Source organism: Ursus americanus, chromosome 7 (genome assembly GCF_024610735.1).
Source record: "Ursus americanus isolate L20-20 chromosome 7, mUrsAme1.1.p, whole genome shotgun sequence".
In the NCBI taxonomy this organism is placed as follows: Eukaryota; Metazoa; Chordata; class Mammalia; order Carnivora; family Ursidae; genus Ursus; species Ursus americanus.
The window spans coordinates 81,286,444-81,300,995 of record NC_142133.1 but is presented as its reverse complement, the minus strand read 5'-3'; the positions used below and the strand labels follow the sequence as shown (position 1 = coordinate 81,300,995).

The 14,552-nt window shown below is 51.4% G+C and overlaps 1 protein-coding gene across 3 annotated transcripts in view; it reads left to right on the top strand.

The window, feature by feature from the left end:
• The window catches only part of RNF144A (ring finger protein 144A), a 116,914-nt gene that overhangs the window by 81,599 nt on the left and 20,763 nt on the right, over positions 1–14,552 (top strand). For all 3 annotated transcript variants that reach the window (XM_045814648.2, XM_045814651.2, XM_087863880.1), the window contains 4 exons: positions 4,382–4,486; positions 4,636–4,696; positions 10,448–10,655; positions 14,392–14,539. In XM_045814648.2, coding sequence (XP_045670604.1) covers positions 4,382–4,486; positions 4,636–4,696; positions 10,448–10,655; positions 14,392–14,539 — 522 coding nt within the window. The remainder of the gene's footprint in view (positions 1–4,381; positions 4,487–4,635; positions 4,697–10,447; positions 10,656–14,391; positions 14,540–14,552) is intronic.

Below are 14,552 nucleotides of genomic sequence, written 5' to 3'. Positions count from 1 at the left end.
CACCTGCGGGCTTCCGACTTGGTGCTCTTAAAGAGAGTGTTTCACGCCAGATCTGTGGCTCCGCGTCCTTACTGGGCATCTGTGGTCACAAGCCTGCCGAGGGCTCTGCGTTCCCTGGGTCCCTACCTGCATGCGGGCCAGTCGTGCACTAATACTCGGGGTGGCGGTAGCTGTCGGGGCTGCTGTGCTGACGCCCATGGTAAGCACGTGACGCCTGCCTGAGCAAGTGACCGTAGCCACCTCAGGTCGGTGTTGTGGCTGGAAGGGGCCTGGTGGTGGCAGGCTTACCTCCTCCCACAGCACAAGGAATGGGGGCTCCGGGAGGTGAGGTTCCTTGTGCACAGCTGGGGAGCAGGTAAGCCGGGATTCAAACCCAGGTTTGTGACTCCAAGGCCCTTGCTCTTCAAACAGTGTTCACTGGGGTCCCGCCGCAGTTGCTTGGACCTGCCTGTTCAGAAGTCGTGGGTCCCTGAGCAGCACAAACTACTGTGGCTCCTTGGAGCACAGTTTCTGAGCTGGTTTCTGCTCTCAAAGTCTTCAGCAGCCAGCAGGCCTTCAGGTGGGAGAACAGACACCACTGAGACTTGCTGTAGCCCAGGCAAGGCCGCTGCCTCTGTGGCCCACTTTTCCTTGGCAGGAAACCGAAGCAGGGGTTTCGTAGCAAGTCTGCAAGTCTCCTCTTTGGAACTGGGTTTCAGACAGTTGGAAGACAAAATGGAAAATGAAATGCCTGGAATGTTCTGTGGCTCTCGACACTTCCCCTCCCTGCTTCTGCCCTTTGTGCAGCGGATGCCCCGTTTCCCGGGATGTCCTTGTCCCTCTGGTCAGTGTGTCGCCTCTGGGAAGACTTCCTGACCCCACGTCGGGGGGGGGGACCCCCACTCCCCACTAGGGTGTCAAGAACAGGGTGCCATCAGGACCTGCAGGAGCATCTTTTCCCCGCAGTGGCCATGGGGGGCCTGGTGTCTCAGACCATCGTTGCATCCAAGCATCATGGGCCTGTACAGGTGCGTTCCAGGGTGACTCGGACTTTGCCAGTTTAATGTACATACAACAGGGGTGCCTGGGTGGCTCGTTCAGTGAAGGGTCTGACTCGATTTCAGCTCAGGTCTTGATCTCGGGACGTGAGATCAAGCCCCTCATTGGGCTTCATGCTGGGCATGGAACCTACTTAAAAAAAAACAAAGTACATACAATTCCGTGTTCTAGTAAATAAATGTAGGAGGTAACTGAAAATATGTAATCAGGGATCGCATGTGAAAGAGTTCTTAATTGAGGAAGAAGGCAGAAATTAAAAACAAAACACAAAAGCCCCCCTCTTTGGAGTCAGGCACCTGTGAGCCCCAGCACCTCTACTTACAGAGTATGTCTTTGGGCCCGATCTTAACTTCCCCGAGTCTTTGTTTCTCATCTGTAAACGGAGCCATAACGCCTGGCGATTCTCGTGGCAGTGGGCTAACGCCGCTCAGGTGAGGACAGCTGACCCCTGAGCTCCAATCAGTATGATAGGAAATCCAGTGATACCTGCTTTTGGACTACGTTTTTATTTTTACAGAAGTTTCTCTGCCCATTCTTTTGTGCTCCTTTTAAGCCCTCTTTTTGCTATTCGAATGAAAAACATGGCTTGTGAGTCATGACCCACTTCATATCTGGAAGGAGACTGGGCTGGTTTTCCGTGGATGGTTGGCCAGACACTTGGATCCTCATCTCTTTTTATACAGTAAACAAATCGATACTCGCAGAACATAGTCATTTTGCGAATTGTGCGGAGGCCTCTGAGTGATCGAGCCAGATGTGACACACTAGTTGTCTTGCTGTATGCCAGTTCTTGAGCATGGGTGCTCAGAGTCGCGGAGATCCCCTGCCGTGGGTTTCCCACAGGCGTTAGGTGTTGTATTTTCTTCTTGGGGAGCACAGATCTCGGGGTGCACTGCCCCGCCCGCATGGTGCTGTGAGTGTTCAGGGCATTCCCGTGTTCTCCAGAGATCCCAGATAGACAAACTGATGATAAAAAGTAAAATCATCATCTCGTGGCTAAGGTTTTGATCTATTTTTATGCGTCGGACTCTAGGAAACATATCACACAGACAAAACGGGGGTACCAACGGTTGCAGTTGGCAGAGCTGGTGCTGTGTCCTGGAAACTGTGCTGGTGCTTTTACGTGCTTTCTTACAATCACAGAAGCCCAGCAAGGTGGCCATCCCGTTCTATGGTCAAGGGAGCCATGGCCTCCGCCTTCAGTGGTGCCATGAGTCTGTCTAGCTCCAAAGCCTGCAGTCCCTCCCTCCTCACATGTCACCCAGCCATACACAGCACATTCCAGGTTCCTCCCGACTGTAACCACACCATTGTTGCAAGAGTCATAGGCCACCAAACCACAGTGTGGCTGTCTCTCCAGATGGCTGCTGTGGCTCTCAGAGCCGGCAGCAGGCCTGCTGGCGGCTCCGTGGGACTGCCCCCTCCTCTGTCTGCTGTCCTGCTTCCTTCTGGTGTGGGTTTTGATGAGTGTACCTTTGAGACCTCAAACAGCCCTCCCACATGGGGCTCATCCATACTCGGTTCTCTGGGAGCTCTCCATAACCATTGTGCTGGCGAGATGTCAACGGTCTGTGTACCGTGGAAGTTCAGGGTCTCTGCACTAACAGGGAGCCCTGGGCAGGACCAAGAAATGCAGGCCGAACTCGGGGCCTGTGCTCTGGGCGTCCACGTTGCCCTTGACGCATGAAGCCTCACGTTCTGTTTAGCGCGCTTGAGAAAGGCTGTGGGAAATGACTCTTTCTGAGGATTACCTTGATTTGTATTTTTAAAAGAAACAGCTACCTCGTGTCTCCAGTGGATGAAATATTCTGATGTGCTAGAAGGGTGGGAATTACCTATTTAGATCAAATTATTATTTATATCGTCAAGCATACACTGTTTTCCGTGTTGTCTTCTAGATTCTCTTGCATGAAATTCTTACAGCTCCACAGTGGGGTGGGTTAAAGCTCCCCAAGTGCAGGTGGGGAAAGTGAGGCCGGTAGAAGGAGGGTAGCAGACGTGTTCCAGGCATAGGCATGGAGCTAGCAGGAACTGCAGCTGATTCCAGTTCTCGCACAGCTGTTAGTCAGGACCGTGCATCCTTCTAGGGAAATGGAGTGCACATTGAGGGGAGGTAGAGGCTTAGGAAACATAGCTAATGGGCTTTTCTTGATGAATCACTATTTTTTAAAAATATTTTATTTATTTGAGAGAGAGGATGAGTGGGGGAAGGGCAGACAGAGAGGGAGACAAGCAGACTCCCCACCGAGCAGGGAGCCCAACGCAGGGCTCGATCCCAGGACCCCGAGATCATGACCTGAGCTGAAGGCAGATGCTTAACCAAGTGAGCCACCCAGGCGCCCCTAATCGCTATTCCTCTTAATAGTGTTATTATAACAGGGGTGTTGGCATCAGGACCCCCAGATGACTGGGGCTGTGATTGCAGTTGATCTGGCGATGCTGTTGAGATGGTTTTTACTGGTTTCTCCACTTAGCGGCCCCAGTTTCTGTGCTCTTTGAGTTCTCCTGTGAGCGTTTCAAAGTCTATCTCTTGTTACTTTTGGTAGTGAGCCTACCAGGAGAGGCTGTATCTTTTCTTCTAATTGTGCTTTACAATGCGCTCTTCAGGGGAGCGTGGCCTTCCCAGGCTCATGGACAGAGGCACGAGTAAGTCGGTACTGTGTCCGGCCTCATCCTCCTCGATAGACTCTTCTGTGTCTCCCACGTTTTCTGTCTCACTGACCTGAGACTTTCAGCAGTCCTTCAAGTAGGTGAGGTTGTAGTAAGTAACTCGTGGGGACGTGGGTGTCAGGGGTAAGGGCTGGCATCTCTGTGCAGGTTATCGGGGAACGTGGGGGCATTTCCAAGGTAGCCAGGCTGGGCTTGACTTGGGGCTCTGCCCTTGCTGTCTGGGTCCACTGGCAAGCCCCTTCTTTGGTGACTCAGCATTCACACCTGAAAGGTGAATCTGTCCTAACTTTCTCGTAAGAATGATCGAAGGCGTCCGTGAAACGATGGAATATAAAGGATTGAGTACAGTGCCTGACGTCTGATAAGCATTTGACAGATACTCCTTCCCGACCTTCCTCTCCGTCTTTCCTCCTACTGTTAGACTCACGGGTGTGGTGTTTGCAGGGATCCCACCTGCAGCCTTTGTTCTGTGGCCAGCCGGGAAGGGGGGGCATCCCATAAATATTCAGCGAGTGAACAGAACCTCTACTTTGGTGTTGCCGTGGGCTATGCCGGGAAACTAGGAAGCTGTGATGGGACGGTGTGCTGGATTATGCATTGCTGCATCTTCGCCCTTAAGCAAGTAAAGATGTTAACAGATACTTCTCTGTTCTTTGTTTTGTTTTTTTTTCAGTGCCTGAAACAGTATGTCGAGCTCTTGATCAAAGAAGGACTGGAAACTGCGATTAGCTGCCCTGACGCTGCCTGCCCTAAACAGGGCCATCTGCAGGAGGACGAGGCATGAGCACCTGAACAAATCTGGTTTTTAATGTGTGCAAGGGCGCCCGGCGTAGCTTCGCCAGGGGTCGTGGGCTCTGCTTAGGCCGACCTGGGCTGGGTTCTAGCCCACAGCTTGTTATACTTGTTTGTATTTTTTTTTCTTCTTAGATTGAGTGCATGGTTGCCGCCGAAATTATGCAAAGATACAAAAAGCTACAATTTGAAAGAGGTAGGTGCCCCGGCGTGTTAGTGCGTTACGATTCCCGCGGTAGAGTATGGATACCTCGGGGTGGGGGGTGGGGGATGGCGCTTTCAGCGGATAGGATTGTACATTGTTTGGCTGCAGTGGAAGCGAAAGCGTCGATGTAAATTAGATTTCTGAAATGTCATTGGCATTGGAATTCTCTGCAGAGCTCCCAGTTGGAAGGCCTTTGTTGGGGTTCCATTTGGTAACAAGAACGAATCCTGAAACACAACTCCTTTACAGGGATTTGGGCATAGGGGGTGGTTTAAAGAGATCTGACCCTCATGGGGCATGATTATTCTCCAGCCAGATTAGGGCTAACAGTTCGGGGTCTAAATTCTTAGTGCAGAATTTAAAAGATCCAAAGGCGTAGACGGCAGTTGGGGGGCCACACGTAGGTGAAAGTGTGATGACCGGCGTCCTGACAGAAAAGTATAGCCTGTCCCTTTGCACCTGGGGTGGCTCTGGACATGTGGGCACCTGGTCCCAAGTCCCTTGTCTCAGGAAGTATCCTGACGGCCCTGCAAGCTTGTCCCCTTCTGTTAACATGGCCCCCGCAGAGGCTGACTGACTCGCCCAGATTTCCAGCTCTAGTGGCTGGTGGGACACAGTGGGACCAGATCTGCCCCCCATCCTGAGTGTCCTGCACGCCCTCTTGGCAGAGCCAGGCCCGCTGCAGAACTTAGGGTTCCCCAGGAGCACGGTGTGGCACGTGTGGAGTGACGACTGGCCTTGCCAAACATTGAAACACGTTGGATGCCCAGGACCAGTCTTTGGCTTGGCTCTCTGAAGTGTGCCAGGGTCATAAAATGATGTTTTAAAGAGTCTCTGGCTTCCATTTGGTTACAATTCTCCTATATATCCTGGACCTTGGGCTTCACCTGAACAGAAGCAGAAGGACAGACATGTTTCGATGGTGCTTCTTATGCACGACTTCACTGTGAAGACACTGCAGCCAAACTCTGACCTTTTCGGCTCCGATTGTCACCATTCAGGTGTGCTGTACCCTCTTCCTGCTCTGCTACGGAGCCTTGTCTGCATCAGACGCTTGTACCGAGATACAACCCTAGGCTGCCTGTGGACAGAACACCCAAGACGGGAACGGGACGCAGAACACAGCAGAGGAAAGGATCGAGAGATTCTTAGCTTAGCTGAATGTGGAAAGGCCGCCTTCCTTCCTTCCTTCCTTCCTTCCTTCCTTCCTTCCTTCCTTCCTTCCTTCTTTTAAAGAAATGCTAAAGATAGTTGCATTTCCTCTTGGGGCTTACTTCTGGGGGGGAAAAAAGCAGTGTGTGGCCAACTTAAATTTAAAAAATCAAACAGGATCCTGATGACATTGAAATTGTTTTCAAGAGCTTGTTTATTTAATGGCATATATCATTTGGTTTGGAGCGGTTTATAGTTTAAATGTAATACCATGTGATACAGAAGTCAGCGTGTGGAGCTATAAAATGGATGAATTTGGATTTCTGAGACTTTCAGGCTCTTCTGAAAATATTTTGCAGAGAGAATCTCGACAGAAACTGGTAGTTATTTGGGTTATAAGAAAATTAACTTTCTCTGACCTTGAATTTCGTTTAAAAATGCAGCTGGATAAATTTTCCTACCTAATAATTTCAACTTTGTACTTTCAAATACTTTGTCACTTCAAGTGCTTTGGCTCAAAGATTTTTTTTTTTTAACTTTGCATAAAAATGAAGCCAACTTGACTTAGGTTAACAAACTCTCTCAAGCCTGTTACTTGAGAACATTTTGCCAGCATTATGTGAAAAGCAACAAAAACACAAAATGAACTCAGACTTAATGTGACCGAAGACCTGAGTGAAATGTTAAACTGTTGGAGCCGAAGTAAAGCAAGTGATTCTAGCTCGTACATCGAATAAGTTTTGCGATATGATCAGAAGATGAGTTTCAGCCTTTTCTGTGAGTCTGAAATGCAGTCAGGGAGGACCACCTGGAAGAGAACCCAGCACGCAGGTCCTCCGACAGCGCTTGGTTCCTAATTAGTTTATTGCAAACATTGTCTCCGTTGGGTCTTAGAATGTCTCCTCTGATATAACAGCCTTGATCTCTCTTTTTTATAATCGGAAGGACGGTTGACACACAATGTTATATTAGTTTCAGATAGAGCAGGCTTGATTTTCATCCATCTCCTCCACTCCTCCAGTTGGGGTCTTTGGCAAGGAGGCTGTGGGCTTGTTTTGCCTTCTGAGTGCCCACTTGCCCATGGGGGAGACTCCAGAGGCCGATGGGGGCAGGCTGTGCAGGGGGCTCACTCCCTCGCATGCCCCACCTTGCTATACCCCTACTCCTGGCTGAGCAACGACCGTGCCAGGCTGCAGCTGTTTCTTGGCCCGTCCCTCGCTCCTGAAGCTCCTGCCATCCAGAGGCGGGCCCTGCCACCTCCTGCATTCTTTATCCTTGGGACGGCAGGTCCGGTGAATGCTGAAGTCAGGTTTTGTCCTGCGTGGTGTTGACGCTTTCCGCGAGAGTAAAGCCCAGAGTGATGAACTCACTTGCTGAGCTGATCCATCAGTAAGCAGGCCTGACTGGAGCCAAGGTCTCCCTGCAAGGACTCCCCACTGGGGTGCAGCCAGAGCGCGAGCCTGGCCAGCCACGTAGTGAGAACCGGAACCCCACCTCTCCTAGCACGCTTCTCCAAGAAAACCACACTTAAAAAGAAAAGCACCTTTTTAAAAAATCTCGGGCTTTTTTATAAGCAGAGCTATTAGGGACCTGCTTCCTTACTCTATTATAAACGTGTCTTTGGGAGATGGGAGCTGAGATTCGTTTCTTCTGGTGTGCCAGAAAATAGTCTGCTGGCCTTGTTTGAAAACCTCTGCTCTATGCAGATATGTCTATAGAAGACATTCGATATCATGTATAGAAGATATAATGTGCCTAATATGTATTATTAGGTATGTATGTGATTGATCGCCCTAGACGTCTGTACCCACATACTTCCTGAAAAGCAGAGCTCTCTGGTGTTTCCTAGTGTGGATTTCCTTACTGATCGGTTCCTGTCTTGTACACCAGCTGGTGGAATTTGGCATGGGGGTCCTGAGGGGGATGTTAGTAGAAGTCCAAGGGAAGAGCCCCAGGGCTGAATTGGCAGGGTTTGAGGTGTCCTGGCAGCGTGGGAAGGACATTCGCCTTCGGCAGGTTGGGACAGATTCTTTGCCCTTTACCTCTCTGATAGGGAATCTCTCCTCTGGGGACAGGCAGTTCCTGTCACAGCTCCGAGGACAAAAGTCACAGAATTGAAGTCATTACCATGGAAACCTTAACTAGGTCTCCTTGCCCTGTGCTCCATAATATAATTGGGCCTAGTAGCGGCATTTGCTGTGTGAGGAGAGTGAATGGGAGGTGGGACATGGCCACGCGGTGCGTGAGGAAATGCAGGGGCCACAGGCTGCTCACAGTCCAGGCAGGGGCCCAGGGCAGGGGAACCTGTGTTCACTGACGCTCTCAGACCAGCCCTAACTAGTGTCACGATGGGAAGAGAACAGAGCAGGCTGGGAAGCTCTCTCCACGTGTCGTGTGGTGGTTAGTGTGCCAAGTGCCCACACCCTGCACTGCCCTTCCGCAGATGCTGTGCTCATAGGGGACCCCAAAATCTAGTTGGGGCAGAGCTGGGCTCCCCCAAACTACTCACTAGCCCCAAAGACAGGGAGCCGTGTGGGGACCGTCATGAGGAGGTGAATCAGACCAGGGAGGGGAGGGCCATGGGGTCACCTGCCTCGCTTTCATTCCCTGGGGTGCGGACCTCCATGGGAGGCTTCTCTCCCTCCTCCTTTCTCCTGTCCCCTCAGCTCAGGTGAGCTCCCCACACGTGTGCATCGGGGGCAGCCGCTGCGTTGCACCAGAGCAGCCCCCCAGATCCGATGGCCACAAACATTCCTAGAAAAGCAGACCCTGAAACTCAACTAATGACAAGAGCTGATTCTCCTCCTTCCCTTACAATGAGGACCATCACGGAGATTTTACATTACTGTAACGGAGATCAGCTGAAAAGTAGCCTATTTTCCTAGATTCCAGAGTGCCTTTATGTTAGTGGGTTCTCCTAAATCTTCCCAAGACCTACCAACTTGTAGTTCCCTGCCACTGATTAATTCTCCCTTCCAAACAACAGGTCAGGGGAGGAGTTAGACTGGAGTGGGAGTGGGCCAGCCATGGCCAGTGGCCCAGAGTGGCCCGGCCCATGGCCTGGCGTTGTAAATAAAGTTTTATTGGCACACTCATTTGCAGGTCAGCATGGCTGCTTTTGGTTACAATAGCAGAGCTGAGGCGTTGGAGACAGACCACACGACTCTCAAAGACTAAAATATTCTCCCTGTCTGCTCCTTTGCAGAAAATGTTGGCTTGTTCCTGGAATAGAAGACCGTTTTCAGGGTTGTACCTGACACAGCTTATTCCTAGAGGGCTGAATCTGGCTTCCCGTTTAATTGGGGAACATGGCACACCTACGCGTGTCCTGTGGCAGCCCGTGTAGGTGAAGTCTGGGCGCACGTCCAGCCCACGTCCAGCTCCCAGGCGGTGGTAGAGCCCAGTGCGTGCAAATCCTGTTTTCAATGCAGGTGAACTTAACCCACCCCTGGCTGTCGGTCGGTCACACGGCCAGGAAGCTCATAAGTCCCTTTCATGGCCCTTCCAAGTTTCCTGGCAGAGTCCAGTGGTCTCTGGTTACTTCCCCAGAGCCACGCCTGAAAAGCTTACAAACCAGTGGCCTACTTGAAGGCCTTTGAAAATAGCCCCAATCCGTTGGCCTGTGAGAGCTTTTTGGCAGAGCCTCAGGATTCTGTGTGGTTTCCTGTTGGGTTCTCGCTGCCACGGCCCCTCGCTGAGGATTCGGTGTCACCCCGGACAGGCGGTGAATGAAACGATTAACCAGGTTCGCGAGGAAGGGCACCTCGGGACTGATCAGGACTGGAGACGTGAGGGTATCCTGTTTTTCAAAATAAACTCCGTCACTAACTTCCTGTAATGGGCTTCCTTAGGCAAATGAGCCATTTGATGAGAAGAATGTGGCCGTGTTCCTTCCCTCCTTCCTACCTTTTTTTTTTTTTTTTTAAGATTTTATTTATTTATTTGAGAGAGAGAGAGAGAGAGCTTACAAGCCGGTGGGCGAGAGGCAGAAGCACACTCCCCACTGAGCAGGGAGCCAACGTGGGGCTCCATCCCAGGACCCTGGGATCATGACCCGAGCCGAAGGCAGACGCTTCACTGACTGAGCCACCCAGGCACCCCTCTTCCCTCCTTTCTTTCCATCCTCCTCACCAAACGTCTGAGGACCCGCTGCGTGCCGTGCACTGGGCCAGGCTGTGAGGCAGCAAGAGTGAAGACGCGGGCCTGACTTCAGGCAGCCACGTCCTGGGGAGGCAGACAAGGGAGCAGAAGGCATGCCTGGACCTTGGCCTGTGGGCATTCAGAGAGAACCCAGACCGGCCGTCGGGGGGGGCGGGGTGCTGCCCAGGAGCCACCGGCATTCTGGGTGCTGGCAGCAGCATCTCTAAAGGACTCTGGGTGTGTTTGGGTGGGGTCAGAAGTGGGGAGTGTCTGGAGGGGAGGAGAAAGAGCCAGACAGGCACCAGGTCATGAAGGACGTGGAAAGACTGCATGGTCTGGACATTCCCTCCCTGTTAAAAATACACACTGATGTGATCCCTCAGTCCAAACACCCCATGAGATCCCCCATGTGCAGATGCTGACTTGCCTGTTTTTGTCTCCCTGTGCTAGAGGTACTCCTGGACCCCTGTCGGACTTGGTGCCCGGCGTCCACGTGCCAGGCTGTGTGCCAGCTCCAGGAGATGGGGCTGCAGACCCCGCAACTGGTGCGGTGCAAGGCCTGTGACATGGAATTCTGCTCCGCCTGCAAAGCCAGCTGGCACCCTGGCCAGGGCTGCCCGGAGACCATGCCGATCACCTTCCTTCCCGGAGAGACCAGGTACCGTCCGCACAGCTACCGCAGAAGGCGTGGGCAGAGGGCTGGGGAGAAGGAAGAGAAGGAAGTCGTTCTTCCTTGAATGTGTCTCCAGAAGACATGACTGCGTCTGCATCAGTCTCTTCCTCTTGAGCCTCATTTAAACCTGGGCGGATGGGTGGGTGGGTTGATTATTTTTGAGACCCGATTATGTGTCAGGTACTGTGCAAAGCAGTGGTGCTATAATGACGCACGGGAAGCAGACCGCACTGTCTGTCCGGAAAGACAAATGTTTGGATGTTTACTACCGTCAGGAGTTTGAAGTCTTGTGCACCTAAAGTTTTCCAAGACTCCGTTGTGTGGAAGGTGATCTGGGACGGGGATGGGAACAAGAATAGGTGGGCAGTGGTTACAAATACAGAGGAACAAACTGAGGGCTACAGAGGGGAGGGGGGTGGGGGAATGGGATAGGCCGGTGATGGGTAGTAAGGAGGGCACGTATTGCATGGTGCACTGGGTGTTATACACAACTAATGAACCATCGAGCCTTACATCGGAAACCGGGGATGTACTGTATGGTGACTAACATAATATAATAAAAAATCATTATTAAATAAAATAAAAAAAAACCCAAAAAACAAATACAGAGGGATCGCCAAAAATAGGGGCCTGAGAGCAAGGGGCTGCACTTCCCTAGAGGAGCGGGCCGGCAGGATGATGGGGGCACGCATGGCTGCAGCTCTGCCCTCTTGTCCCCTGGTCAGACCCTCAGGCCGATGCCCAGGTGGGCCCTGCAGCATCCGTGTGTGTACCTTGCAGTTCAGTAGGATGGGTCATAAGAAATTGGTAATATTCAGCTGTTTATGTCCTATAAAGTCTGTAGTACAGATGGTTCCCCAAGGTGGTGTTGGCCCTGTGCCTGTTGAGACCAAGTTCTTGAAAGGGGGACTCCCACCGGCCACCAAAGGTGTGGTCACCAGCTGCTCCCTCTTTTCCTCTCCCCATTCTGCTGCCCCGCCCCCACTCCCCACGGTTCCACCTGCAAGGAGAACCTCTTGGCCCATCCTTCCTGTCCCGAGTCTGCACATTCATACCTGGGCCTCACACCTCCTCCTTTCCTGGAGACTCCTTGCCATCCTCGGAGACAGGCCTCCCGTCCCGCCTTCGTCAGGCTACCCTGATCCCAGGGCAGGGCTGCTGACCCCACCCTCTGTGCCCCCACTGGAGATTGTGTGTGTTGGTCACAATACCAGCCATATTGTGCTGGAGCTCATGTGTGTGTGTGGCCGATTCCTCCACTGGGCTGAGCTCCCCACATCACGGGCTGTGGTTGCTCGAACTTCGTCACCCCATATCTTGGCATCCAGCCAGCACTCAGATGCTGGAATGAATCGCCTCCCTCCTATATCCATGTAGTAGGTTTGCTTTACGTTCCTTCTCCCCTTAAGCCAAGTTCCCATCCACCACCTGACCAGCTTCGATTACTACGATGTGTCTGCCCCGTGTAGATTGCGAGGAAGCGGTCAACGACACCTTATCTATGTTCATAAATTTGAGTTCATAGTAAGGGTTGTTATTAATAATAATTTGAAATATAATTCAGATGCCAGGAGATGTTTGAAAACCATCGTCCATACCATGTAAATTTCTAGGCATGCCACACCACACCAGAACTTACGTATTTGAACTGTTTCCATGTTAAAGTCTTCCTGAGAGATGGTCTTCATTCTCCACCGATACTCTGACCCCATTCATGGGATTTCCTTCAAAATGAGCTTATGAATCACATGAGGAAATTAGTTTCATGACTTTAGGGTCACAACTGGCTTTCAAACCAAAACAATGTTATCTAACCTGATAGCCAACCTCCGTCACTGGATTTGGTGCCTCGTGACTTTTGGGCTCTTTGCAGCGATGGGCGGGAGGGCACAGCTCGCGTTTGCGCAGAGCTCACTCTGCTCCCTGGGCCCGCTGGAGGCCCTTGCGTGGGACCGCCCGGGCTCATTCGGACTCACGTTCTGTGCAGCCAGGTTGCTGTGGGTTTTGCCTTCACGTTAGACGAGAATTAGAGCAGGAGAGAGTGTTACCTTCCAGGGAGACTATAATAACTGCCACTTGCTGAGTTCTCACTGCCCCGGGCCAGGTCCTGGGTGTGTGTACTACGTGCACGGAAACCCTCTCGCACCCTGACGTGGATGCTGTTAGCCTCACTTGGAGCAGTGGATGGGCTCCCTAACGCTGCTGGCACCCGAGCCGCAGGGCCAGGGCTTGTCTGTCTCTCGATCCCGTGCTCCTCACGGCGAGGACACCTTGCCTCCTGCCGGCTTGTGCTCACTGGTCACCACCTGCTAGTGAACAGCACAGAGCCACATTCAGCTGGAGCCTCTCCTAATTATCAGATAGCTCATACTAAAGGCAAACGATTTTTTTTTTTTTGGGAAAGAAGAGGAAAAGTTTTCCTATTTATTTTTTTTTATTTTTTTTTTAATAATGATTTTTTATTATATTATGTTAGTCACCATACAGTACAGTACAACGATTTTTAATCGTTATGTTTACTCTGATACTTGGGGAAGATCCATCCGCCGGAATGCACTCCAAATGCCAGAGTTTGCTCACTTTCAGTGAACGTATGCTCCTGAATGCATTAAGTTCTAGAAGGGCTGCTCACTCCGATGGGAGATCCATTTTTCTGGAGATGTCGGACTGATGGCAGGGAGTTCAAATAATACAGCAAATGCATTCCCATAATCAGAGGTAACTTCTTGTAGCAGTTTACCATTTATTCTTGCAAATGTTCCCATGCATTTTTTTTTTAAAGATTTTATTTATTTATTTATTTGACAGAGATAAGACAGCGAGAGAGGGAACACAAGTAGAGGGAGTGGGAGAGGAAGAAGCAGGCTCATAGCGGAGGAGCCTGATGTGGGGCTCGATCCCAGAACGCCGGGATCACGCCCTGAGCCGAAGGCAGACGCTTAACCGCTGTGCCACCCAGGCGCCCCCCATGCATATTTTTTTTTTAGCTTTCTTTTTGAATTTAAGGGCATGGGATGGACATTCTTCCAGAGTCACACCAAAATATGTCATCTCTTTACGAGCAGCACGGAATGACTGCTGTCATTTACGGGCCAGCCTCACCCGTGCTCGAGGCTGCAGTGTGCTGTTGCCACGTGTGAATGTCCCGTGCACTCACACTGAGAGGGCTGAAGCCCAGGGTGGCTGTCACGCGATCAGTTTGCAGAGCACAACACGGGACCCCAGGCTTGCAGCCCCCGTCATGCTACCTACTGCAAGCCTCAGCAGACTTCTCAGGAAAGTGATTCTGTAAAGACAGGCCGGTAGGTCTAACTAATCGATGAGCACGTATTGGTAACATTTATTTTTTTTTCTGATAACAGCAAAGTACATAACAATGATCATCGATCCTTTGGAAATTATACAAACATATGAATAAGGACATAAAATTTGACCATAATCCCATGACGCAGACACCTTCCTTGTAGGCTTTGCCATAATTTCTTTTGTGCGTCTACACATGTCTAAACTTGAATACATACTGGTACTTTTCCCCCCTTAAATCTGACTGGCTGATCCACAGGTGTTTTTGGCGATTGTGTTACGGAGTCTTAGTTTCGTTTTATAACATTTAACCACCAGTGGCCGTGGCCCTGTAGTGGCGCGACTCCCGCAGCTTAGCTGGTGCGGACGGCCCCGCCCAGGCCGGCTGAGCCCGGCGCTGACCGACTCTCTCCCGCAGCTCCGCGTTCAGACTGGAGGAGGATGAGGCCCCCATCAAGCGCTGCCCCAAGTGCAAGGTCTACATCGAGCGGGACGAAGGGTGTGCCCAGATGATGTGCAAGAACTGCAAACACGCCTTCTGCTGGTACTGCCTCGAGTCTCTGGACGTGAGTACGGCCT